Below are 27,369 nucleotides of genomic sequence, written 5' to 3' on the forward strand. Positions count from 1 at the left end.
CCAGAGTAGGGGGAGGTTAAGCCTAAATCAGGAGAATGTTTTCAGTGACTTAGAAGGTCATCGGATAGGCAGATAGATCTTACTTCACATATTTTGTTAGTTTAAAAAGGACCTTAGAAGGTCAGGAATACTTTAGATGTGATATCGGTGGCCAGTGACACCAGTTGGTCGTAAGTGGGTCGTAACTCCATGTCCGACGTAAAATGTGATCTACACTGGATCTAAAAATTATACCTGTTGCATCACCTGGGCGTAAGCCCTTCTATAGCTATGTAGCAAAGGGCAGGCGTAGGGTTGAGAGCAAGCGTAGGGTTTTAAATTGTAGAGAACAGGTGTAGGCTTTTAAATTGGGACCATCTTCATCATGATACGCACAGAAAATAATAGCAATTTATATTTTCAAAAGGATGTGAGACTCGTGCTCAGATTTCACAACCTCCGCAGGCTTTTTGAGTTGCCTACGCGCGAGTCAATAGCAAAATAACACACTTGATTTAGGCTACATTATATCATGTTATACAACGGGTGGGTCTAGTCCTGAATGACGATTGGTTAAAACCGCATTCCAGACGGTGTCTATTCCACAAGTTACCACCGGGTAAATCTATGACATTAAAATGCCTATTTACTCTCTTCCATCTGACTGTGCAATCCACTGTCTCAGCCCAGCCAGGCAATTTATAAACTTAATCTCCATTATAAAAAGAATCTAGACATTATTTCACATTTCTTTTAGACTAACATGTAGTTTTCAACAGCAGAGATTTGTATAAACCTTGCTGTCTGTCTCTGACATTTGCAACATTCTTTCAATATTCAAATTTGATCTACAGTTGTCTCATAGTAAACAACGTGTCGGGATGAGAGACAGGCTGGCAGCTTTTCTCAGCCAGTCGGAATCATGAATCAGCATAACTTTCATGGATGAATACAAATCACTATCAATAGAAAACAGGTCAAACATGACAAAGTGCTGCTAGTTTGTTGTCTTTCCAGCTTCAGTTTGAAGTGATTGTGTTAGCTGTGTTGTTGGCTAGCTCCTCTGAACAACAGTGTCCTGCCGAGAGAGCACATCTTCTATGCCAGGTGAAATCACATATCATTAGCTCATTGTCATGGATGTACCAAATACACGTAATGTCACGTTCCTGACCTGTTTTCTGTTAGTTTGTGTATGTGTTAGCTGGTCAGGACGTGAGTTTGGGTGGGCAGTCTATGTTTTCTGTTTCTATGTTGGTTTAAGGGTGACCTGATATGGCTCTCAATTAGAGGCAGGTGGTTTTCATTTCCTCTGATTGAGAGCCATATTAAGGTAGGTGTTTTCACACTGTTTGTTTGTGGGTGGTTGTCTCCTGTGTCTGTATGTATGTTCGTGCCACACGGGACTGTAGCGTTTGTTTGTAGTCGTGTACCTGTTCGTGCGTTCTTCAAGTTATATGTAAGTTCGTGTCCAGGTCTGTTTTCATCGTTTATTTGTTTTGTAGTTTATTCAAGTATAGTTCGTTTTCTGTCTACGTCGTGTTTGTTGTTTTGTCGTGTCTTAAATAAATCATGTCATCATACCTCGCTGCACATTGGTCTTCAGATCCCTCTCTCCTCTCCTCGTCTGAGGAGGAGGAGGATTTAGAGTATCGTTACAGAACCACCCACCAAATTACCAGAACCAAGCAGCGGGGAAAAGGGCAGCGAAAGCAACCGCAGAAATCCCAGGATTCATGGACATGGGAGGAGATCTTGAATGGAGAAGGACCCTGGGCACAGGCTGGGGAGTATCGCAGCCCCAAAGCTGAGCTGGAGGAAGCGAGTGCTGAGCGGCGGCGATATGAGGAGGCAGCACGGCAGCGGGACAGGTACGAGAGGCAACCCCAGAAATTTTTTGGGGGGGGGCTAGAGAGGAGTGTGGCTAAGCCAGGTAGCAGACCTGAGCGCACTCCTCGTGCTTATTATAAGCAACGCGTCACTGGTCAGGCACCGTGTTATGCGGTTAAGCGCACGGTGTCGCCAGTGCGTGCCCATAGCCTGGTGCGCTATAGGGCAGCCCCCCGAAAGTGTCAAGTGAGTGTGGGCATCCAGCCGGGGCGTATTGTGCCTGCTCAGCGCGTCTGGTCTCCGGTACGCAGTTTCGGTCCAGGGTATCCTGCGCCGGCTCTGCGTGCTGTGTCTCCGGGGCGCTGGGAGGGTGCAGTGCGTCCTATGCCTACGCTCCGCTCGTACCGGGCAAATGTGGGAGTGGAGCCTAAGGGAGAAGTGCGCGTAGTAGGCACTAGATCTCCAGTGCTCATCCACAGCCCGGTTCAACCTGTGCCTGCACTCTGGAGGGTACGGGCTGAAGTAGTATGCCAGCCTGGGGGAGTGGTGCCAAGGCTGCGCACCAGAGCTCCAGTGCTCCCCCACAACCCGGTCCTTCAGGTGCCTTTTAACATCAAGCCTCCTGTAGGTCTCTCCAGTCTGGTGGGTCCTGTGGCAGCCCCACGCACCAGGCTGTCTCTCCGTCTCCTCCCTACAGGTGTGCCCGTCTGCCCAGCGGTGCCTGAACTGCCCGTCTGCCCAGCGGTGCCTGAACTGCCCGTCTGCCCAGCGGCGCCTGAACTGCCCATCTGCCCAGCGGCGCCTGAACTGCCCGTCTGCCCAGCGGCGCCTGAACTGCCCGTCTGCCCAGCGGCGCCTGAACTGCCCGTCTGCCCAGCGGCGCCTGAACTGCCCGTCTGCCATGAGCCTGCAAAGCTGCCCGTCTGCCATGAGCCTACAGAGCCGCCCGTCTGCCAAGAGCCTACAGAGCCGTCAGCCAGACAGGAGCCGCCAGAGCCTTCCGCCAGACCGGAGCCGCCAGAGCCTTCCGCCAGACCGGATCAGCCAGAGCCTTCCGCCAGACTGGATCAGCCAGAGCCTTCCGCCAGACCGGATCAGCCAGAGCCTTCCGCCAGACCGGATCAGCCAGAGCCTTCCGCCAGACCGGATCAGCCAGAGCCTTCCGCCAGACCGGATCAGCCAGAGCCTTCCGCCAGACCGGATCAGCCAGAGCCTTCCGTCAGACCGGATCAGCCTTCAGAGCCGTCCAGCCAGGACCAGCCTTCAGAGCCGTCCAGCCAGGATCCGCCAGAGCCAGCCAGCCAGGATCTGCCAGAGTTTATCAGCCGGGACCTGCCCTTTGTCCCGGTGTTGCCCCTTGTCCCGGTGTTGTCCCTCAGTCCGGAGCTGCCGTCCCTCAGTCCGGGGCGGCCCCTAAATCCAGCGGGACCCATGTCTAGGGTTCCCAGTCCAAGACACAGAAGCGGGGATTTATTATGGTGGGATTGGGACAGCGTCCGGAGCCGGAGCCACCACCGTGGTCAGATGCCCACCCAGACCCTCCCCTAGACTTTTGGTGGTGCGTTCGGAGTACGCACCTTGAGGGGGGGGTTATGTCACGTTCCTGACCTGTTTTCTGTTAGTTTGTGTATGTGTTAGCTGGTCAGGACGTGAGTTTGGGTGGGCAGTCTATGTTTTCTGTTTCTATGTTGGTTTAAGGGTGACCTGATATGGCTCTCAATTAGAGGCAGGTGGTTTTCATTTCCTCTGATTGAGAGCCATATTAAGGTAGGTGTTTTCACACTGTTTGTTTGTGGGTGGTTGTCTCCTGTGTCTGTATGTATGTTCGTGCCACACGGGACTGTAGCGTTTGTTTGTAGTCGTGTACCTGTTCGTGCGTTCTTCAAGTTATATGTAAGTTCGTGTCCAGGTCTGTTTTCATCGTTTATTTGTTTTGTAGTTTATTCAAGTATAGTTCGTTTTCTGTCTACGTCGTGTTTGTTGTTTTGTCGTGTCTTAAATAAATCATGTCATCATACCTCGCTGCACATTGGTCTTCAGATCCCTCTCTCCTCTCCTCGTCTGAGGAGGAGGAGGATTTAGAGTATCGTTACAGAACCACCCACCAAATTACCAGAACCAAGCAGCGGGGAAAAGGGCAGCGAAAGCAACCGCAGAAATCCCAGGATTCATGGACATGGGAGGAGATCTTGAATGGAGAAGGACCCTGGGCACAGGCTGGGGAGTATCGCAGCCCCAAAGCTGAGCTGGAGGAAGCGAGTGCTGAGCGGCGGCGATATGAGGAGGCAGCACGGCAGCGGGACAGGTACGAGAGGCAACCCCAGAAATTTTTTTGGGGGGGGCTAGAGAGGAGTGTGGCTAAGCCAGGTAGCAGACCTGAGCGCACTCCTCGTGCTTATTATAAGCAACGCGTCACTGGTCAGGCACCGTGTTATGCGGTTAAGCGCACGGTGTCGCCAGTGCGTGCCCATAGCCTGGTGCGCTATAGGGCAGCCCCCCGAAAGTGTCAAGTGAGTGTGGGCATCCAGCCGGGGCGTATTGTGCCTGCTCAGCGCGTCTGGTCTCCGGTACGCAGTTTCGGTCCAGGGTATCCTGCGCCGGCTCTGCGTGCTGTGTCTCCGGGGCGCTGGGAGGGTGCAGTGCGTCCTATGCCTACGCTCCGCTCGTACCGGGCAAATGTGGGAGTGGAGCCTAAGGGAGAAGTGCGCGTAGTAGGCACTAGATCTCCAGTGCTCATCCACAGCCCGGTTCAACCTGTGCCTGCACTCTGGAGGGTACGGGCTGAAGTAGTATGCCAGCCTGGGGGAGTGGTGCCAAGGCTGCGCACCAGAGCTCCAGTGCTCCCCCACAACCCGGTCCTTCAGGTGCCTTTTAACATCAAGCCTCCTGTAGGTCTCTCCAGTCTGGTGGGTCCTGTGGCAGCCCCACGCACCAGGCTGTCTCTCCGTCTCCTCCCTACAGGTGTGCCCGTCTGCCCAGCGGTGCCTGAACTGCCCGTCTGCCCAGCGGTGCCTGAACTGCCCGTCTGCCCAGCGGCGCCTGAACTGCCCATCTGCCCAGCGGCGCCTGAACTGCCCGTCTGCCCAGCGGCGCCTGAACTGCCCGTCTGCCCAGCGGCGCCTGAACTGCCCGTCTGCCCAGCGGCGCCTGAACTGCCCGTCTGCCATGAGCCTGCAAAGCTGCCCGTCTGCCATGAGCCTACAGAGCCGCCCGTCTGCCAAGAGCCTACAGAGCCGTCAGCCAGACAGGAGCCGCCAGAGCCTTCCGCCAGACCGGAGCCGCCAGAGCCTTCCGCCAGACCGGATCAGCCAGAGCCTTCCGCCAGACTGGATCAGCCAGAGCCTTCCGCCAGACCGGATCAGCCAGAGCCTTCCGCCAGACCGGATCAGCCAGAGCCTTCCGCCAGACCGGATCAGCCAGAGCCTTCCGCCAGACCGGATCAGCCAGAGCCTTCCGCCAGACCGGATCAGCCAGAGCCTTCCGTCAGACCGGATCAGCCTTCAGAGCCGTCCAGCCAGGACCAGCCTTCAGAGCCGTCCAGCCAGGATCCGCCAGAGCCAGCCAGCCAGGATCTGCCAGAGTTTATCAGCCGGGACCTGCCCTTTGTCCCGGTGTTGCCCCTTGTCCCGGTGTTGTCCCTCAGTCCGGAGCTGCCGTCCCTCAGTCCGGGGCGGCCCCTAAATCCAGCGGGACCCATGTCTAGGGTTCCCAGTCCAAGACACAGAAGCGGGGATTTATTATGGTGGGATTGGGACAGCGTCCGGAGCCGGAGCCACCACCGTGGTCAGATGCCCACCCAGACCCTCCCCTAGACTTTTGGTGGTGCGTTCGGAGTACGCACCTTGAGGGGGGGGTTATGTCACGTTCCTGACCTGTTTTCTGTTAGTTTGTGTATGTGTTAGCTGGTCAGGACGTGAGTTTGGGTGGGCAGTCTATGTTTTCTGTTTCTATGTTGGTTTAAGGGTGACCTGATATGGCTCTCAATTAGAGGCAGGTGGTTTTCATTTCCTCTGATTGAGAGCCATATTAAGGTAGGTGTTTTCACACTGTTTGTTTGTGGGTGGTTGTCTCCTGTGTCTGTATGTATGTTCGTGCCACACGGGACTGTAGCGTTTGTTTGTAGTCGTGTACCTGTTCGTGCGTTCTTCAAGTTATATGTAAGTTCGTGTCCAGGTCTGTTTTCATCGTTTATTTGTTTTGTAGTTTATTCAAGTATAGTTCGTTTTCTGTCTACGTCGTGTTTGTTGTTTTGTCGTGTCTTAAATAAATCATGTCATCATACCTCGCTGCACATTGGTCTTCAGATCCCTCTCTCCTCTCCTCGTCTGAGGAGGAGGAGGATTTAGAGTATCGTTACACGTAACTAGAAAACAGCTTAAACAAATGCAAATGCAGCTACTTTGTTGTTATTCTGGCCGCACTGTTTGGTGTGACTGTAAGTTAGCCGTAGTTGGCTAGCTAGCAAGCAAGGGATAAGAATGTTGCCAGCCAGTATGGCAATGGAAAATGTAGAACGAACGACTGGGTCACGTCCATAAATACAGAACGACTGGGTCACGTCCATACATACAGAACGACTAGGTCACGTCCATAGATACAGAACAACTGGGTTGCGTCTCTGGCAACCGAACCGAACGAACGAACGAACGGCCGCCCGGCTTGGGTAGCAACATTTTTAATGAACATTTGTCAATCATTTTTATATGTTGGTAACCCGTTGTATAAAAGTGATATTGCCGCACAAACACCGGTTTTGAGGGCATTATCACTTAACTAAATGTGTCTGATCAGTGATAGATTAGCAAAACTAATAGGTCAGCTATCAACACTACTTTTTTGCCCAGCCAGAGATCAAATAACCAAATATACAGACAGAGAATCAGTGAAACAAAATCCCATTGACTGGTTATCAGACAAGCCTGAGGCTCTTGGTTGGGATATAGGCTACTATGTGAGTGAAGAGCAAGATAATCCACTTGTTATTCTGGGCTACATAACATGTTCTGATCACTGCTAATAGACGAGCTAACTAGCTAGACTAAAGATTCTCATGATGAACACTCAGCTCAATATAGTTAACATTTCCCAGCCTAATTGTAACCAAATATCCAAACGGAGGTTCAGTGAAGACAAAATCTAATCTGACATTGATTTCTCAAGACGATACACCATGCTTGTCTCAAAGAGGTGCTGAAATTATAGCTGACCAGACACATCTACTGCTTTAAATTATTTCAAACGGTTGGATTACTTTGGGAGTTTCAGTAAGCCACAATTTGATACATGCCTTTATTGGCATTAGCCTACTCTTTAATTTCAATATTTTTGTCATTCAGTGAATCTTCCATAGTAATTATTTATTGATCCATTCAGATGTGGTTAAGAAAATGTGCATGCTTAGTGGTGGTCTTTGCAAAGTGACATGCCTCGCAAAGTTAAGAACTGCCACGAGGATGGTAACAGCCTACTAACGGGCGCTGCCTAGCAACCATCATTATGAAGCATCAAATCTCATGAACGCACATTGCTTACGCCGGACTTAGCTACGACTAGTCTTATTTTTGGTTGGTGGACCAGGTGTAAATTCTGATCCAGAAGTCGGACGTAGCTACGCCCAACCTAGCAGTTAAGGTTTAACCAGCTCCAGTATCTTAGAAAGTCATCAGTAAGTTAGACATGATTAGTAATTTAGGACTAGGTTGAGAGAGCCAAGAAAGCTTGGCTAAGAAGCAGTATATTAGGAGGTCAACGTCAAGAGTCAGAAGGCGATGTGAGCTGTAGGGAAGGCATTTGTAAGGGATATGTATGGACAGGTGAGGGGTAGTGTATGTGAGGGGTCACGGGGAATCTTACCAAAATAAGTGAGCCACCAGGCCTGGAAGTTACACAGACTCCCCTCTGGATGGGTATCACCCTGAGGAAGGAGAGAGGAGACAAGAAATAGGGGAGAGGTCACTCTGTAGCTCTCGGTGTGCGTGCGTGCGTGCGTGCGTGCACGTGGTGACAGTGACTCACCATGACATACGCTACACTGTCAAAGAAGGCCGCAACTGTCAGACTGCAAATCATCTTCTGTAGAGAGACAGAGAGAGATGGAGATAGTACAAAGAGAGATGAATGGAGAGAGGGAAGGAGAGAGATGGAGATAGTACAAAGAGAGATGAATGGAGAGAGATAACAGAGTGAGTGAGAGGCCAGATGGTCCACTTATCCTGTGGTCTGGGGTAGACTTGGGGATCGATCCCCAGGTCCAGGCCGACCCACGCTAATCTCATTACTCACAATAGGACTGAGAGCCCCTCCTCACTGCACGCACAGACACAACCACATACATTTATACACACACACCAGGGTTTCTGTTAGGTCAATACGGTGTCGGACATTTGACCGAAAACATTTTAATTTACTGGACATTTGCGACATCTGACCCATATGCAGTGGGTGCATAACCTGATTAGGGTGTCCACCCACAGCGCTCAGAATGACAGCAATCACATTTAGATTATAGTAATTCATATTAACAGAACATGCAAGTCGAGGATGCAACGATGTGCGGTCCTTCTTACTGAATTCTGACGTGCACTTTGAAGATGTTAGAATAACTGTCCACATTTACTTTTCCTCATCAACAAGACCAGTAACCAACAGCAACATCACCAGCCTCTCAATCTAATATCCCCAGAGTAGAAAGGTTTACATATTCTATTGGTCAGCTTGTGGAGAAAGAAATAGCCTATTCAAACAGACTACAATAAAAAGCAATGAGCCTAATGCAACAGATGAGAATGTTTAGCTTAAAATGTTGATCAACTATTATTTCTTCATATTATAAGCGATGTGCACAAGGCAGTAGGCTACGTGTGAATGTTCATTCCATAATGCAATTAGCTGGAAACCACTGTTGTCTAAAGAGCACCGCACATGCGAGTTGTTTTATGTGACAGAGATGAAAATATCCGTTAGAAATGTAGAAAGAGAGATCTAACAGGCTACTTTGAAGCAAGGTAAGACATGCCTCATAATATCTATTAAAATGTTCAGGTTTCAAACAATTAAGTACATTTCCAAAGTGCATAGTCTACTGCCTCCAGCTCACTGCAAGGTGGTGTGTGAAGCGCTGATGAGGCTTGTCTTCCGTTGTCATTTGAGATGCTGACACAGCAGCTCTCGTGCTGTCTGACAGATTTTCAGCTCAAAGGCTCTGTATCTGTACGCTGTATTCGTAGGATAAATAAGACACATAACGAATATACTGTGACACACACGCTAATTTAATTCCAATAATTATGCAAATGAATCTATAGACCGATAAGTATGACCAGTCAAATGTATTTACATCTACAGGTATTTCCATCAATGAACAGGCTAAAAAGCATTATTCGCAATGACATTCTTTTCTACTTCTCACAAACAAGTGGCCGGCGCAAATTTTATTTATCAGCGTTTCAAAAAAAAATTATAGGCCAAACGCTGGCTATTACTGGTTAACCGGAAACCCTGACACATACATAGGGCTGTTGCGGTGACCGTATTACAGCCACACCGGTCGTTACGAATCGTGAAGGCAAGCAAATTCCACATGACCGCTTAGTCACGGTAATTATGCTTCTCCAAGCCCTGATGCTGCTACTGGTCATTAGTGTAACGATGTGCGCTGAAAGTCAGGAAGCAAGTTCAGGGAGTAGTTGTTTTAATAAATAAACGCAACAAGAAACATGAACAACGCACAAACATAAAACTGAAACAATAACACCTGGGGAAGGAACCAAAGAGAGTGACATATACAGTTGAAGTCAGAAGTTTACATACACCTCAGCCAAATACATTTAAACTCAGTTTTTCAAAATTCCTGACATTTAATCCTAGTAAAAATTCCCTGCCTTAGGTCAGTTATGATCACCACTTTATTTTAAGAATGTGAAATGTCAGAATAATAGCAGAGAGAATGATTTATTTCAGCTTTTATTTCTTTCATCATATTCCCAGTGGGTCAGAAGTCTACATACACTCAATTAGTATTTGGTAGCATTGCCTTTAAATTGTTTAACTTGGTTCAAACGTTTCAGGTAGCCTCCACAAGCTTCCCACAATAAGTTGGGTGAGTTGGTAGTCTGGCTTTTTATGCCGGTTTTGGAGCAGTGGCTTTATCCTTGCTGAGCCGCCTATCAGGTTATGTCGATATAGGACTCGTTTTACTGTGGATATAGATACTTTTGTACCCGTTTCCTCCAGCATCTTCACAAGGTTCTTTGCTGTTGTTCTGGGATTGATTTGCACTTTTCGCACCAAAGTACGTTCATCTCTAGGAGACAGAAAGCGTCTACTTCCTGAGCGATATGACGGCTGCGTGGTCCCATGGTGTTTATACTTGCGTACTATTGTCTGTACAGATGAACGTTCAGGCGTTTGGAAATTGCCCCAAAGGATGAACCAGACTTGTGGAGGTCTACAATTATTTTGGGCTGATTTCTTTAGATTTTCCATGATGTCAAGCAAAGAGGCACTGAGTTTGAAGGTAGGCCTTGAAATTCATCCACAGGTACACCTCCAATTGACTCAAATTATGTAAATTAGCCTATCAGAAGCTTCTAAAGCCATGACATAATTTTCTGGAATTTTCCAAGCTGTTTAAAGGCACAGTCAACTAAGTGTATGTAAACTTCTGACCCACTGGAATTGTGATACAGTGAATTATAAGTGAAATAATATGTCTGTAAACAATTGTTGGAAAAATTATTTAGGACATCTACTTTGTGCATGACACAACAGACTTGCCAAAACTATATATTTGTGGAGTAAATAAATAAATTTGTGGAATGGTTGAAAAACGAGTTTTAATGACTCCAACCTAAGTGTACGTAAACTTCTGACTTCAACTGTATAGGGAAGGTAAATCAGGGAAGTGACAGAGTCCAGGTGAGACTGATGACGCACAGGTGCGCGTAACGATGGTGACAGGTGTGCGCCATAATGAGCAGCCTGGTGACCTAGAGGCCGGAGAGGGAGCACACGTGACAATTAGTAGCCTACCAAACTTGCCTGCCTGGTACTAAGCACTCTATTGTCACTCTAATCACTCTGACATCAATGCAAATGTAATCGAAAACCTAACCAAACACTTCATGAGAGCTCATGTTGCGCAACATTTCTCTCTGTTATGTAATTGCATGAGAAAACAGAGTGATGGCCGCTAATAAAAAGAGGAGGATCCCATCAGCTTTCTATAGGCTAGGAATACTATATTTATTTCTCAGCTTAATATTAAGCACATTGCTTATATTTACAACAGGAGTATAGCCTACCTGGCAGTCATGAAAATAAACCACGGGGAAAAGCGTCCCGTATTTGCTATTTAAGTGCATAGTATTTTTTCCAGTGGCCTTTGCTTCGATACAGGTGCATGATAATGGTCCATTTTAAATCATAACAAATGTCACACATATATTATTTAGTATATGTAAAGACAAGATTTATTCAAGAATAGTCTGATGAGTGACCATATTAGCCTATCACTTGTGAATTCTATATTATCACTTGTGAATGAAGCCCAGCATAAGAAACAATGCCTTTTTTGCAACTTGTTCGAATCATAGTCGCACACCTCATGTAGCCAAGCCGATAGGCCTATATGTTTTGATAAGGTTTGTATCACAACTAAAGTGGCCAAATAACCTCTTAAAATGAAGCACATTAATCCACTTTGCAAGGGGTGTAGAGCCTAACTGGCATACACAGCGTGTGAGTTGCAAGTTTGGGGAAGATCATTTTCACCATAAAAATGCATCCTTTATAATAAAAGTATTACATGCATAATCACATTTGCGGTCACTTTTGATAAAGGTGTTTTCCGCTAATGGAACATTTGCGCTTATAGCCTACTACCATGTGCGCAATGCTGTGCTTATAATGTATAGAAATAGCTTAATAGTTTATTAACATTTTAAGCTAAAACATTCTTATCTGTTCCGTCAGCCACTTTGCATATATATTTTTTTAATGCTAGTGGTTGTATTAATTTGGGATCAATCGCATCCCACAACTGTCCCAGACTATGTTTGGAATATTTATTTCTCGCACAGAATAGGTCAACTTTTGTACAGTACTATGGGGGACAATATATTGACATAGGCTAGTGTTTTTGCTGTTTGTTAAGGCCTACTCATCTTGTTGGCTGATGAAAACTAAATGTGGACAGTTCATCCAATATTATCAATATGCACATCGGAATTGAAAAAGGACGCACACAGTTGCGTTTCCGACGTGTCGATCTTCACTTGTAGCCTGTGACAAAGACCCGATCACGTGAGAGATGCTTCGGGTTGCGCAGCACACTCAGGGAAAAGGCCACAATGAGGCACTTCGGGCCACAAAAGGCATGGATTTTTTTAGGGTGCATTATGTCCACAAAGGGGATGCTGCCGTGCTCGTCAAATTGTGAATGGGAGACTATTGGAGTGTGTACAGTCTGCGCAAAAAAAATACAAAGCAGAGCTGATGCCTTCCAAGTTACTTTTTTGCAGCCTTACAATGTATGTATTAAAAATCTAAACATATAGCCCAACGTTTGTAGAACAACTAAAGATACATTAATAACTCTACATTAAACATATAGGAGCACCAGTTTCTTTGTTAACCACTCAACACGAGACAGAGAGACAGAGACAGACACACAGAGAGAGAGAGAGAGAGAGAGAGAGAGAAAGTGGGGGTAGAGAGAGAGAGAAAGTGGGGGTACAGAGAGAGAGAAAGTGGGGGTAGAGAGAGAGAGAGAGTGGGGGTAGAGAGAGAGAGAGAGAGAGAGAGAGAGGGTAGAGAGAGAGAGAGAGAGCGAGAGCGAGAGAGGAAGTGGGGGTAGAGAGGTGAGGTACAGGTCCAAGGGTAATATAATCCGTCAGTGTCATAGACAAATCTGTCATTTACACCAGATTAGGAGGATAACAGAACAGAATGCAGCTAAACCTGCTCCACAGTCATCACAAACATGAATACGCACACATCAATCTACACATAATACCCCATAATGACAAAGCAAAAACAGGTTTTTAGAATTTTTTGCAAATGTACAAAAAAAGCCCCCCGGAAATATCACATTTACCTAAGTATTCAAACCCTTTACTCAGTACTTTGTTGAAGCACCTTTGGCAGAGATTACAGCCTCGAGTCTTCTTGGGTATGACGCTACAAGCTTGGCACACCTGTATTTGGGGAGTTTCTGTAACGGGTTTTGTCCTCGTCTGAAGATGAGTAGGAAATGTCGGACCAATACGCAGCGTGGTAAGTGTCCATAATGATATAGTTAATAAATCAAAACGAACACTGAACGAAATAACAAACATACAAAACAAACAACTCAAAACAGTCCCGTATGGTGAAAACACTAACACATGATACAACCACCCACAAAACCCAAAGGAAAACAGGCTACCTAAATATGGCTCCCAATCAGAAACAACGACTGACACCTGCCTCTGATTGGGAACCATACTAGGCCAAACACAGAAATAGACAACCTAGACATACAACATAGAATGCCCACCCATTTCACACCCTGACCAAACAAAACATAGAAACATACAAAGCAAACTATGGTCAGGGCGTGACATTTTTTCTCATTTGTCTTTGCAGCTATTTTCAGGTCTCTCCATAGACGTTCGATCGGGATCAAGTCCGAGCTCTGGCTGGGCCACAGAGACTTGTCCTGAAGCCACTCCTGCGTTGTATTGGCTGTGTGCTTAGGGTCGCTGTCCTGTTGGAAGGTGAACCTTTGCCCCAGTCTGAGGTCCTGAGTGCTCTGGAGCAGGATCCAGACATGACACTTGGCATTTAGGTCAAAGAGTTCAATCTTGGTTTCATAAAACCAGAGAATCTTGTTTCTCATGGTCTGAGAACTCCAAGCGAGCTGTCATGTGCCTTTTACTGATGAGTAGCTTCCGTCTGGCCACTCTACAATAAAAGGCCTGATTGGGGGAGTGCTGCAGAGGTGGTTGTCCTTCTGGAAGGTTCTCTCATCTCCACAGAGAAACTCCAGAGCTCTGTCAGAGTGACCATCGGGTTCTTAGTCACCTCCCAGACAAAGGCTATTCTCACCCGATTGCTCAGTTTGAGGGATGTCCTTGTCCCATCGCTCTCTAGCGACTCCTTGCGTCCGGGCGCATGCACACTGACTTCGGTCACCAGGTGTACAGTGTTTCCTCCGACACATTGGTGTGGCTGGCTTCCGGGTTAAGCGAGCAGTGTGTCAAGAAGCAGTGCAGCTTGGCGGGGTCGTGTTTCGGAGGACGCATGGCTCTCGACCGTTGCATGCACTGTCAACTGTGGGACCTTATATAGACAGGTGTGTGCCTATCCAGATCCTGTCCAATCAATTGAATTTACCACAGGTGGACTCCAATCAAGTTGTAGAAATATCTCCAGGATGATCAATGGAAACAGGATGCACCTGAGCTCAATTTGAGCCTCATAGCAAAGGGTCTGAATATTTATGTAAATAAGGTAACTGTTTTCAATACATTTGCAAAGATTTCTAAAAACCTGTTTTTGCTTTGTGATTATGCGGTATTGTGTGTAGATGGATTAAATAAACCATTTCCTCATCAATTTTAGAATAACGCAATTTTAGAATACATAACAAAATGTGGAAAAGTCAAGGGGTCTGAATAGTTTCCGAATGCACTGTATGTCCGCACGTGCACAAATACACACTAAGACCCTCACAAAACATGCATGCATACATACAAACAACATTATCTCTTGAAATTGAAAGAGAGAAAGGTAATGTTAGTTTAAACATTGCTGAAATGTGGCCTTAAGGCATCTACACATCTACTCAACTACAGCCACCTAAATATCGATGAGTTGAGTTGTTTTTTCATAACTCAGACTAACTGTCCGTGACCCATTCTTCATGTTGAATTGGGACCAACTATGCGTAAATATGTCCAGCAGAAAACAACGGAGACTACACACCGGGAAGATTCTTAGAACAACCGTCCATACACAGTTGAGTTGGCTGTAGTTGGATCGATGAGTACAGTAGAAGCCTTAAAACTATTAGGTGCAGATTCACCAGTGTAGAAAGACTTTTCACTTTAATTGGACAGGGAAAAACACAAATATTTGATCATTATCAGATACAGACCATGAGCCATAATTGATCAATTTGTACATTTAAATTACACTGTAATTTGTCATGAGTAGCCTAATCAAACAGACTTGCTATGGCACAGAAGTAAGCTTTCTGATGAACTTCAAAGCACACACACAGACAGAAACACACACACAAATTACCTGGGCCAAGGAGTGATACCGGCGCAGAAGCCAGATTACAAACAGCATGAAAAAGCTGAGGAGAGAGTAACGAGACAATTGTTCATAAGACACATTCCTGCATAGCTCTGTATTATTTCAATATTCCTGTATAGTTTTGGCTTACCTTCCTATATAACTCAGTAAGGCTGGGTATAGCTTTACCTATGATATATTGAAATGAAAGAGCAGTGCACTTCCTGCTGATCTACATCAATGATGTATACTGAACAAAAATATAAATGTAAAGTGTTGGTCCCATGTTTCATGAGCTGAAATAAAAGATCCCAGAACGTTTCCATACGCACAAATTTGTTTACATCCCTGTAAGTGAGCATTTCTCCTTTGTTAAAATAATCAATCCACCTGACAGGTGTGGCATATCAAGAAGCATGATCATTACACAAGTGCACCTTGTGCTGGGGACAATAAATGGCCACTCTAAAATGTGCAGTTTTGTCACACAACACACGCCACAGATGTCTCAAGTTTTGAGGCAGCGTGCAATTAGCATGCTGACTGCAGGAATGTCCACCAAAGCCGCAGCCCACGTCTAACCACGCCAGCCCAGGACCTCCACATCCGGCTTCTTCACCTGTGGGATCGCCTTACACCAACCACCCGGACAGCTGATGAAACTGTGGGTTTGCACAACCGAAGAATCTCTGCACAAACTGTCAGAAACTGTCTCAGGGAAGCTCATCTGTGTGCTGGTCGTCTTCACCAGGGTCTTGACCTGACTGCAGTTCTGCATCGTAACCAACTTCAGTGGGCAAATGCTCACCTATGATGGCCACTGGTACGCTGGAGAAGTGTGCTCTTCACGGATGAATCAACGTTTTCAACTGTACCGGTCAGATGGCAGACAGCGTGTGTGGTGTCATGTGGGTGAGCGGTTTGCGGTTATGGTATAGGTATGCATAAGGTACGGACAAAAAACACAATTGCATTTTATTGATACAGTGACGAGATCCTGAGGCCAATTTTCATGCCATTTATCCGCCGCCATCACCTCATGTTTCAGCATGATAATGCACGGTCCCATGTCACAAGGATCTGTACACAATTCCTGGAAGCTGAACATGTCCCAGTTCTTCCATGGCCTGTATACTCACTCAGACATGTCACCCACTGAGCATGTTCTGGATGCTCTTGATCTACGTGTACAACAGCGTGTTCCAGTGGGACAACATTCCACAGACCACAATCAACAGCCTGATCAACTCTATGCGAAGGAGATGTGTCGTGCTGCATGAGGCAAATGGTGGTCCCACCAGATACTGACTGGTTTTCTGATCCACGGCCCTACCTTTTATCTGTGACCAACAGATGCATATCTGTATTCCCAGTCATGTGAAATCCATAGATTAAGGCCTAATGACTTTATTTCAATTGACTGATATCCTTATATGACCTTTAACTCAGTAAAATCTTTGAAATTGTTGCATGTTGCGTTTATATTTTTGTTCAGTATATAAACCCTGGATGACTGACGGGCCACTATATTAAAGCCATTGCGAAGCCATTTTGGTACTCCTCGTCCATTGTAAAAGATTTCGGAAGCTATAGAAATGCATTTTTTAATGGCTACATATGTTTTTACCACATTTATTATATTACAGACATCATGATGCGTACTTTTAAAGTATATTATCTGAGTTACACTTTCAAATAACAAAAACATTTTCCTTATTGAAGTACTTTTTTTATTTTAGACAATACTAATCTTACTGTCCTCACTACAAAAAAATACATGTAATTTTGTCCTTGAAACATTTAATTGAAATACTGTAGAATTCCATTCATTCCTATGGAGGACTGCTCCTTAAATATGGCTGACAGGTATCTTCAAAGCCTCTCAATGGCCAATACATAGCATCCGCAATCCAAGGTTTATACACATCCTTGATCTACATGGATTATTTTCCATTGCAATAATCCGCTACCCTTGACCGCTGATCCTAACCCAGCCACCAACTAAAGATTCCACTCTTCCCTGCTTCATCACATCATCATTGAATAGCAGAATTAAGGCCAGACAAATCCTTTAACAAATGGTTCCTTAATCCTGGTCCTGAAAAACCACAGGGTGTCCAGGCTTTTGCTTTAACCCAGCACTAACACACCTAATTCCGCTAATCAAAGGCTTGAAGATATGACAATGATTTAATTGAATCAGGTGTGTGAGTACTAGGGTTGGGCGGTATCCAGATTTTCATACCTCATACCGTTTCTGTACCATACGGTATTACTGGAAGTGCACACAAGGGGCAGTATTTAAAAAAAATAAATAATAATTAAACACACAAAAGGAATCTTGTTCCAGGAGGGGATTGAATGTCTCTGTTGTAAGCAAGAAGCTTGATATCTAGCCACTTAGCTAGCAAGATATCGAACCAAATGCATAGCTGGAGCCCTGATCTGGATATAATATATTTGACACCTCTTAGATGTGTTATAGTTATACTTAACTTAGTTATAAGCAGTGGCATAGCACTCACCCCTGCGAGGCGGGAGTGCCCACAACCCCATCGGTACTGAAAACACACCATTGGTATTTTGAAATACCCTGGTATATGGTATAAACGGTATATTGCCCAAGCCTAGTGAGTACTGGGATGGAACCGAGGCCTACAAACAATGTAGGTCCCCCAGGATTGAAGAGCGCTACTTGAGACAAAGCCAAGAGATGTCAATCAGTTTATTATCTTAATTAAATCTCTTTGATTAATTGGGCAATAATGTAAAAGGTGGTTGAACTAATACTCACCATCCTATCAGTGAGAAGGTGCCTGTGGCTCGCTTCACTGTGAGAATCACCACCTGTGGAGGGGAACACAACATTTGGTATGGCTTTATTTACCATCCTGTTTCAGGTGGTATTTTTTTAACCTGGCATTTACTACAATTAGCCTATGTGTTAATAGGAAGTCGAAAAACTAAGACAAATCAGTGGGTGCAGTTCCTCTTTAACAGAAAATCACATTCTGGTGTAAAAACCATGAAAACAAAAAACAATGTTTTAAGTGAGAAGTAGGCATTGGTCTGAAGCCGAAAAAGAAAGCAAATACACACGAGCACCACAATGCCTATTCCACCAATGCTCTACCAAGAATTTCCAGCAGACAGCTTTGACCTACCACAATAGCTATGTTGGTATTGTACTTCAAACTATCTGTAGGCAGGTTGCTTAGCATTCAGAACCTTTTCAAACAGCCTAATTCATACTCTTCGGAGGGATAATGGACTTCTATTAAAAATATGTATATCATTTGGCTGTATTATTTTTAGATATAGGCCTATTGTATATGTGTATTATAGTCGCGTCACCATCTTTAGAGCAAAAAGAAGTATAAGTACAAACATAACTTTAAAAGATACACTATGCATACATCGCTCCGCCTTTTCCTGGTTTCTAAAATTCAAATAGTTTGCCAAATTTCAGTTTATGTGACAAACAATTAAGTATAGTGTAGAGCAGTGGTTCCCAAACTTTATAGTCCCATACCCCTTCAAATATTCAACCTCCAACTGCGGTACCCCCTCTAGCACCAGGGTCAGCGCACTCTAAATTGTTGTTTTTTGACATCATTGTAAGCCTGCCACACACACACACACTATACAATACATTTATTTATTTTTATTGTATTTTTTTTTATTTTATCCCCTTTTCTCCCCAATTTTCGTGGTATCCAATCGCTAGTAATTACTATCTTGTCTCATCGCTACAACTCCCGTTCGGGCTCGGGAGAGACGAAGGTCGAAAGCCATGCGTCCTCCGAGGCACAACCCAACCAAGCCGCACTGCTTCTTTAACACAGCGCGCCTCCAACCCGGAAGCCAGCCGCACCAATGTGTCGGAGGAAACACCGTGCACCTGGCCCCCTTGGTTAGCGCGCACTGCGCCCAGCCCGCCACAGGAGTCGCTGGAGCGCGATGAGACAAGGAAATCCCTACCGGCCAAACCCTCCCTAACCCGGACGACGCTAGCCCAATTGTGCGTCGCCCCACGGACCTCCCGGTCGCGGCCGGCTGCGACAGAGCCTGGGGGCGAACCCAGAGACTCTGGTGGCGCAGTTAGCACTGCGATGCAGTGCTCTAGACCACTGCGCCACCCGGGAGGCCTACAATACATTTATTAAACATAAGAATGAGTGTGAGTTATTGTCACAACCCGGCTCGTGGGAAGTGACAAAGAGCTCTTATAGGACCAGGGCACAAATAATAATATAACAATAAATCAACAATTTTGCTCTTTATTTAGCCATCTTACGTGTAAAACTTTATTTGTTCATAAAAAAATGTGAATAACTCACCACAGGTTAATGAGAAAGATGTACTTGAAAGGATACATATAACTCTGCAATGTTGGGGGTTATTGGAGAGAGCCTCAGTCTTAAATCATTTTCCACACACAGACTGTGCCTGTATTTAGTTTTCCTGCTAGTGAGGGCCGAGAATCCACACTCACATAGGTACGTGGTTGCAAAAGGCATCAGTGTCTTAACAGCGCAATTTGCCAAGACAGAATACTCTGAGTGTAGCCCTATCCAGAAATCTGGCAGTGGCTTATGATTAAATTCCATTTTCACAGAACCGCTTGTTGCAATTTCAATGAGGCTCTTTTGTTCAGATATCGGTAAGTGGATTGGAGGCAGGTCATGAAAGGGATAACGAATCCAGTTTGTCATCTGTTTTGGGAAAGTACCTGCGTAATTGCGCACAACTCACTCAGGAGCTTTGCTATATCACAATTGACATTGTCCGTAAGCTTGTGTTCATTTGCACACAAAAAATCATACAATGATGGAAAGACCTGTGTGTTGTCCTTGTTAATACAGACAGAAAAGAGCTCCAACTTCTTATCCATAGCCTCAATTTTGTCCCGCACATTGAATATATTTGCGGCGAGTCCCTGTAATCCTAGACTCAGATCATTCATGCGAGAAAAACATCACCCAGTTAGGCCAGTCGTGTGAGAAACTCATCATCATGCAAGCAGTCAGACAAGTGAAAATGATGGTCAGTAAAGAAAACTTTAAGCTCATCTCTCAATTAAAAAAAACATGTCAATACTTTGCCCCTTGATAACCAGCGCACATCTGATTGTTGTAAAAGTGTTACATGGTTGCTGCCCATATCATGGCATAGTAAAGAAAATACACAAGAGTTCAGCGGCCTTGCTTTAACAAAGTTAACCATTTTCACTGTAATGTCCAAAATGTCTTTCAAGCTGTCAGGCATTCCCTTGGCAGCAAGAGCCTCTCGGTGGATGCTGCAGTGTACACAAGTGGCATCGGGAACAACTGCTTGCACGTGCGTTACCACTCCACTATGTCTTCCTGTCATGGCTTTTGCACCATCAGTACAGATACCAAAACATCCATTTGATGTCACAAAGCTGTCCAGTACTTTAAAAATATCCTCTCCTGTTGTCCTGGTTTCCAGTGGTTTGCAAAAGAGGATGTCTTCCTTAATTGAGCCCCCATAATTGTAATGGACAGATACCAGGAGCTGTGCCAGGCCCGCCACGTGTGTTGACTCATCCAGCTGTAACGTATATAATTCATTGCCTTGTATGCGAAGCAGTAATTGTTTCAAAACATCTCCTGCCATGTCACTGATGCGTCGTGAAACAGTAGGGTTTGATGATGGCATTATCTGTTCGTTTTTTGGCCCTTTTCCCCCAGCATTGTCCCAGCCATATCCACGGCAGCAGGAAGAATTAAGTCATCCACAATGGTATGGGGCTTGCCTGTCCTAGCCACTCGGTAGCTCAACATATAAGACGCTTCTAGACCCTGTTGCTTTTATAAATGTCTTACTACTCGAAAGTCGTCTTAATTCTCGCTCAAAAAACTCCCGTGCTTTCCCGGGTAAGGAGGCAGTAGCTCTTCGGTTGCATCAGATTCACAACTGTTCGTGTCCATGCTAGCTGGGCTAACAACAAACGTAGAATTACTGATGCTAGCACTGGATGTGCTCGTGGAAGCAGAACAACTTGTGTCGTCGACAGGTGCAGGTGTAGTACTGCTGGTAGTAGCAGTACTACCAGTAGAACTGGTATGTGTCTCGATGGACGCAGGCCTTACTTATTTTTAACCATTTATCAATTTTCGAGCAAACAGATTGAGCAGCAGCTACGTTTGGCTGCAGACGGACCGTTAATGGAAGTCCCGCGAGAGATTAACGGTTACTGTGATTGGATGTTAATTATTTGACATTGTGTTGTTATTTCGCTGAACACTAGATGGTTTAATTACATTTTTGGCAGTGAAACGAGGCTACTCAGGCGAGACAAAAACTCACCCAACTGTATAGCCCCGTTGGAAAATATAAAATTGGACTGTTTGAAAATGTGAAAAAAAAAAAATACAAATAAACATATACAGTGGGGAGAACAAGTATTTGATACACTGCCGATTTTGCAGGTTTTCCTACTTACAAAGCATGTAGAGGTTTGTAATTTTTATCATAGGTACACTTCAACTGTGAGAGACGGAATCTAAAACAAAAATCCAGAAAATCACATTGTATGATTTTTAAGTAATTAATTTGCATTTTATTGCATGACATAAGTATTTGATACATCAGAAAAGCAGAACTTAATATTTGGTACAGAAACCTTTGTTTGCAATTACAGAGATCATACGTTTCCTGTAGTTCTTGACCAGGTTTGCACACACTGCAGCGGGGATTTCATACAGACCTTCTCCAGATCCTTCAGGTTTCGGGGCTGTCGCTGGGCAATACGGACTTTCAGCTCCCGCCAAAGATTTTCTATTGGATTCAGGTCTGGAGACTGGCTAGGCCACTCCAGGACCTTGAGATGCTTCTTACGGAGCCACTCCTTAGTTGCCCTGGCTGTGTGTTTCGGGTCGTTGTCATGCTGGAAGACCCAGCCACGACCCATCTTCAATGCTCTTACTGAGGGAAGGAGGTTGTTGGCCAAGATCTCACGATACATGGCCCCATCCATCCTCCCCTCAATACGGTGCAGTCGTCCTGTCTCCTTTGCAGAAAAGCATCCCCAAAGAATGATGTTTCCACCTCCATGCTTCACGGTTGGGATGGTGTTCTTGGGGTTGTACTCATCCTTCTTCTTCCTCCAAACACTGTGAGTGGAGTTTAGACCAAAAAGCTATATTTTTGTCTCATCAGACCACATGACCTTCTCCCATCAATGATCATCCAGATGGTCATTGGCAAACTTCAGACGGGCCTGGACATGCGCTGGCTTGAGCAAGGGGGACCTTGCGTGCTCTGCAGGATTTTAATCCATGACGGCGTAGTGTGTTACTAATGGTTTTCTTTGAGACTGTGGTCCCAGCTCTCTTCAGGTCATTGACCAGGTCCTGCCGTGTAGTTCTGGGCTGATCGCTCACCTTCCTCATGATCATTGATGCCCCACGAGGTGAGATCTTGCATGGAGCCCCAGACCGAGGGTGATTGACCGTCATCTTGAACTTCTTCCATTTTCTAATAATTGCGCCAACAGTTGTTGCCTTCTCACCAAGCTGCTTGCCTATTGTCCTGTAGCCCATCCCAGCATTGTGCAGGTCTACAATTTTATCCCTGATGTCCTTACACAGCTCTCTGGTCTTGGCCATTGTGGAGAGGTTGGAGTCTGTTTGATTGAGTGTGTGGACAGGTGTCTTGTATACAGGTAACGAGTTCAAACAGGTGCAGTTAATACAGGTAATGAGTGGAGAACAGGAGGGCTTCTTAAAGAAAAACTAACAGGTCTGTGAGAGCCAGAATTCTTACTGGTTGGTAGGTGATCAAATACTTATGTCACACAATAAAATGCAAATTAATTACTTAAAAATCATACAATGTGATTTTCTGGATTTTTGTTTTAGATTCCGTCTCTCACAGTTGAAGTGTACCGATGATAAAAATTAAATACCTCTACATGCTTTGTAAGTAGGAAAACCTGCAAAATCGGCAGTGTATCATGCAATAGCCGGAATTCTCCCCACTGTAGATTATTTTTCAATGTGAATCACATTTTTATTTAGCGTACCCTCGACGGCATTGCCATATGCATACCCTAGTTTGGGAATACCTGGTGTAGAGAATAATCTAAACCCATTTGAAATATATTTTCCATAACCAAAAATATTGTATTTTCAGCTGTTTGAAGCTGGTGTACAAAACTAAAAGTAAAAGACGCAAAAAATGAAACTTAAGGGAAGCATTGAAATAGCGGACATAGAACAGATCTACTGCTTCTTAAGACTTGCTTTCAATGAGATTGACTGATCTATAACACACATGTGAATTTGGTCAGGACGCCCAGAAAGTGACATATGGCAACTTTAAGATACATTTTGTTTTGACAGAGGTAATGAACTGCCCTTTGTTCAGCACAGCAATTGATAAAACAGGACCATGTTCAAAACACAAGTGGTTCTGAGCTTATGTCAATATTACACAGGTAAGCTAACAGTTACAGAAATCAGGAATGAAGACAGGCTCTATCTATTTAAGCTACTGTGTCCAACAGCTACTGTGTCCTGTTGTTTTGCTGGGTACCTACTGACCAAAAAAGAATGATTATTATTTTTCAATTACATGTATTGCTAAAATAAAGGTTTAAGGAAATACATGCATGCACCACATTACTACAAGACAAAACAACTCAACCAAGCCTGATGGACTTGTAAGTATAAAAGCAAAGCTTGCTTTCATGACATTTTTTGAAAAGCATGAAATGGTTGCGTAATGGGATAATGTCTTACTGTGGTGTGTGAAGAATCCAATAATTTACCTTGTATACGGTACAAATCACATTATTTTGGAAGCACCTCCTCTAAGGGTATGAATTAGGCTGTTTGAAAATGTTTTGAATGCTAAGCAACCTGCCTACACATAGTTTGAAGTACAATACCAACATAGCTATTATAGTAGGTCAAAGCTGTGTGCTGGAAATTCTTGGTGGCGTGTTGGTGGAATAGGCATTGTGGAGCTCATGTGAATTCCCTTTATTTTCAATATCAACTGAAATATTGCATTTACATAAGTATTCAGACCCTTTACTCAGTACTTTGTTGAAGCACCTTTGGCAGTGATTACAGCCTCAAGTCTTCTTGGGTATGATGCTACAAGCTTGGCACACGCGTATTTGTGGAGTTTCTCCCATTCTTCTCTGCAGATCCTCTCAAGCTCTGTCAGGTTGGATGGGGAGCGTCGCTGCACAGCTATTTTCAGGTCTCTCAAGAGATGTTTGATTGAGTTCAATTCTGGGCTCTAGTTGGGCCACTCAAGCACATTCAGAGACTTGCCCCGAAGCCACTCCTGCGTTGCCTTGGCTGTGTGCTTAGGGTCGTTCCCCTGTTGGAAGGTCAACCTTCGCCCCAGTCTGAGGTCCTGATCGCTCTGGAGCAGGTTTTCCTCAAGGATCCCTCTGTACTGTTGCTCCATTTATCTTTCCTTCGATCCTGACTAGTCTCAAGGTCCCAGGATTCACAAGATTCTCTGGTCTGATGAAACCAAAGATTGAGCTCTTTGGCCATAATGCCAAACGCCACGTCTGGCGGAAACCTGGCACCATCCCTACGGTGAAGCATGGTGGTGGCAGCATCATGTTTTTCAGCGGCATCCTTTAGGTGCCTTTTGGCAAACTCCAAGCGGGTTGTCAAGTCCACAGAGGAACTCTGGAGCTCTGTCTGGGTGACCATCAGGTTCTTGGTCAACTCCCTGACCAAGACCCTTCTCCCCCGATTGCTCAGGTTTGGCCGGGCGGCCAGCTCTAGGAAGAGTCTTGATGGTTCCAAACTTCTTCAATTTAAGAATGATGGAGGCCACTGTGTTCTTGGGGACCATCAATGCTGCATAAATATTTTGGTTCCCTTCCCCAGACCTGTGCCTCTACACATAATCCAGTCTCGGAGCCCTATGGATAATTCCGTAGACCTCATTGCTTGGATTTTGCTCTGACATGCACTGTCAACTGTGAGACCTTATATAGACAGGTGTGTGCCTTTCCAAATCATGTCCAATCAATTGAATGTACCACAGGTGGACTCCAATCAAGTTGTAGAAACATCTCAAGTATGATCAATGGAAACAGGATGCACCAGAGCTCAATTTGAGACTCATAGCAAAGGGTCTGAATAATTATGTAAATAAGGTCTGTTTTTTATTTTAAACACATTTGCAAAAATTTCTAAAAAACAGTTTTTGCTTTGTGATTATGGGGTATTGTGTGTAGATGGATGAAATATACCATTTCATAAATTTTTGAAAAAGTCTGCAATGTAAAAAAATGTAGAAAAGGGGAAGGGGTCTGAATACTTTCCAAATGCACTGTATATCCATAAAATTGATGCCAGCTGACTCATGATTTCGATTGGCTGAGAATAGCTGCCTGCCTGTCTGTCTCGTCCTGATACGACACATTCATTACTATGGGACAGCTGGAGGTCCAATTTGAGCTCCTAAAATCACATTTAAAAAAATAATAAATAAAAAATGGATGTTCTTAGTCCACAACAATGCTTAAACCACCTCAGGAGACCACTTTTGAGGTCTGGGAATAATCTAAGAAATTTCTATTTTTGGGTGTAGTTATTCTTTACAGTCATTCAAGTGTGCACCTGCCAGAGACCATTGTATGGTTAGCAATATTTATGTAGCGCTCATGTGATTGCAGAGTTTGCAAAACAAATGGCTACTGAATAGACACATAATCATGAGGCATAGGGGAAAGCTTTTCCATCTCTACCAGAAGGTTAGGATTAGAATCATTGCTAAGGGCTAAAGTGTAGACATACGCACACAAACAACAGAGAGATAAGGATCAACCTAGAGGAAACCTGTTTTACATTAGGATGCATGTACCTGTCACTCTGTGGGAGCCCTTTTTTCAACGGCATGCATGGTTTTATAACCTAGGGCCTTTGTAGGACTATGTACTTTGGCTTGCATTCAAACTATAAACATGAGAGAGAAAGAGAAATGAGAGAGAGAAAGAGAGAGAGAGACAGACAGACAGAGACACATGCACACAAACAGAAAAGGGGACAAACAGAGACAGAGAGAGCGGGAAAGAGAGACAGATACAAAGAGAGAGTTGAGAATGTGAAGCATGCATAACAGCTAAATAGCACCCTCGAGCGTCTTGAGGGGCCCTCCATTCGGGGCTGAGAGAATCATAGAATAAACATGACAAAGACACACACACGCACTGCAGTCGGCAGAACAGGGCTCCTGTGAGTGACCTTCCACAGTGACAGTGTTGCCCATGGGAGAGATAGGCACAGGGAACTCAACCTGATTAATAATAAAGACCGGGCCCTGGATTCCCAAAAGCATTTTAAGCCTAAATTCACCGTTATATCCCAGAGCTGTCTCCAAAAACAATCGTTACTAAAGTTGCACTTAAAGACCCTTGTTATTTACCTCAGACCAATCGTAGAACAGCTAAGTTAGATGCTTTTTGCATTACTTTATACACAGATCTCCACTAAACAAAGAATCAAGAAGTTGATCTGTCTCCCTGTGACCGCCGACAACTCCAGAACCAAGTTGACTTCAATACAAAGTAACTAATGTCTTTGCAATTGTTACAAACCCAGGATAAAAATATGCTTCAAATGAAAATTGAGATGACGACTGCATTAAAAGAAAAATACAGTATAGGCTACATCCCTTTATACATGCATACTACAAGACCAAAAGTATCTGGACAACTGCTCGTCAAACATCTCATTCCAAAATTATGGGCATTTATATGGAGTTGGTCCCCCCTTTGCTGCTAAAACAGCCTCCACTCTTCTGGGAAGGCTTCCACTAGATGTTGGAACATTGCTGCTGGGATTTGCTTCCATTCAGCCACAAGAGCATTTGGGATGTCGGGCACTGATGTTGGGCGATTAGACCTGGCTCGCAGTCGGCGTTCCAATACATCCCAAAGGTGTTCGATGGGGTTGAGGTCAGGGCTCTATGCAGGCCAGTCAAGTTCTTCCACACCGATCTTGACAACCCATTTCTGTATGGACCTTGTTTAGTGCAGTCATTGTCATGCTGAAACAGGGTAGGGCCTTCCAAACTGTTGCCACAAAGTTGGAAGCACAGAATAGTCTAGAATGTCATTGTGTGCTGTAGCGTTAACATTTTCCTTCATTGGAACTAAGGAGACTAGCCCAAACAATGAAAAACAGCCACCGAGACCATTCTTTCTCCTCCAACAAACTCTACAGTTGGCACTATGCATTGGGGAAGGTAGCGTTCTCCTTGTATCCGCCAAAC

At 44.9% G+C, this 27,369-nt stretch overlaps 1 protein-coding gene across 1 annotated transcript in view; it reads right to left on the bottom strand.

The window, feature by feature from the left end:
* si:dkey-100n23.5 (cyclic AMP receptor-like protein A) overlaps window positions 1–27,369 on the bottom strand; it is a 117,511-nt gene that overhangs the window by 83,412 nt on the left and 6,730 nt on the right. Inside the window, exons 2-5 of the mRNA XM_055871672.1 lie at window positions 17,885–17,937; window positions 15,097–15,151; window positions 7,825–7,881; window positions 7,663–7,723 (exon numbers count right to left, since the gene is read on the bottom strand). Coding sequence (XP_055727647.1) covers window positions 7,663–7,723; window positions 7,825–7,881; window positions 15,097–15,151; window positions 17,885–17,937 — 226 coding nt within the window. The remainder of the gene's footprint in view (window positions 1–7,662; window positions 7,724–7,824; window positions 7,882–15,096; window positions 15,152–17,884; window positions 17,938–27,369) is intronic.

This window comes from Salvelinus fontinalis, chromosome 19, assembly GCF_029448725.1.
Source record: "Salvelinus fontinalis isolate EN_2023a chromosome 19, ASM2944872v1, whole genome shotgun sequence".
Taxonomy (NCBI): Eukaryota; Metazoa; Chordata; class Actinopteri; order Salmoniformes; family Salmonidae; genus Salvelinus; species Salvelinus fontinalis.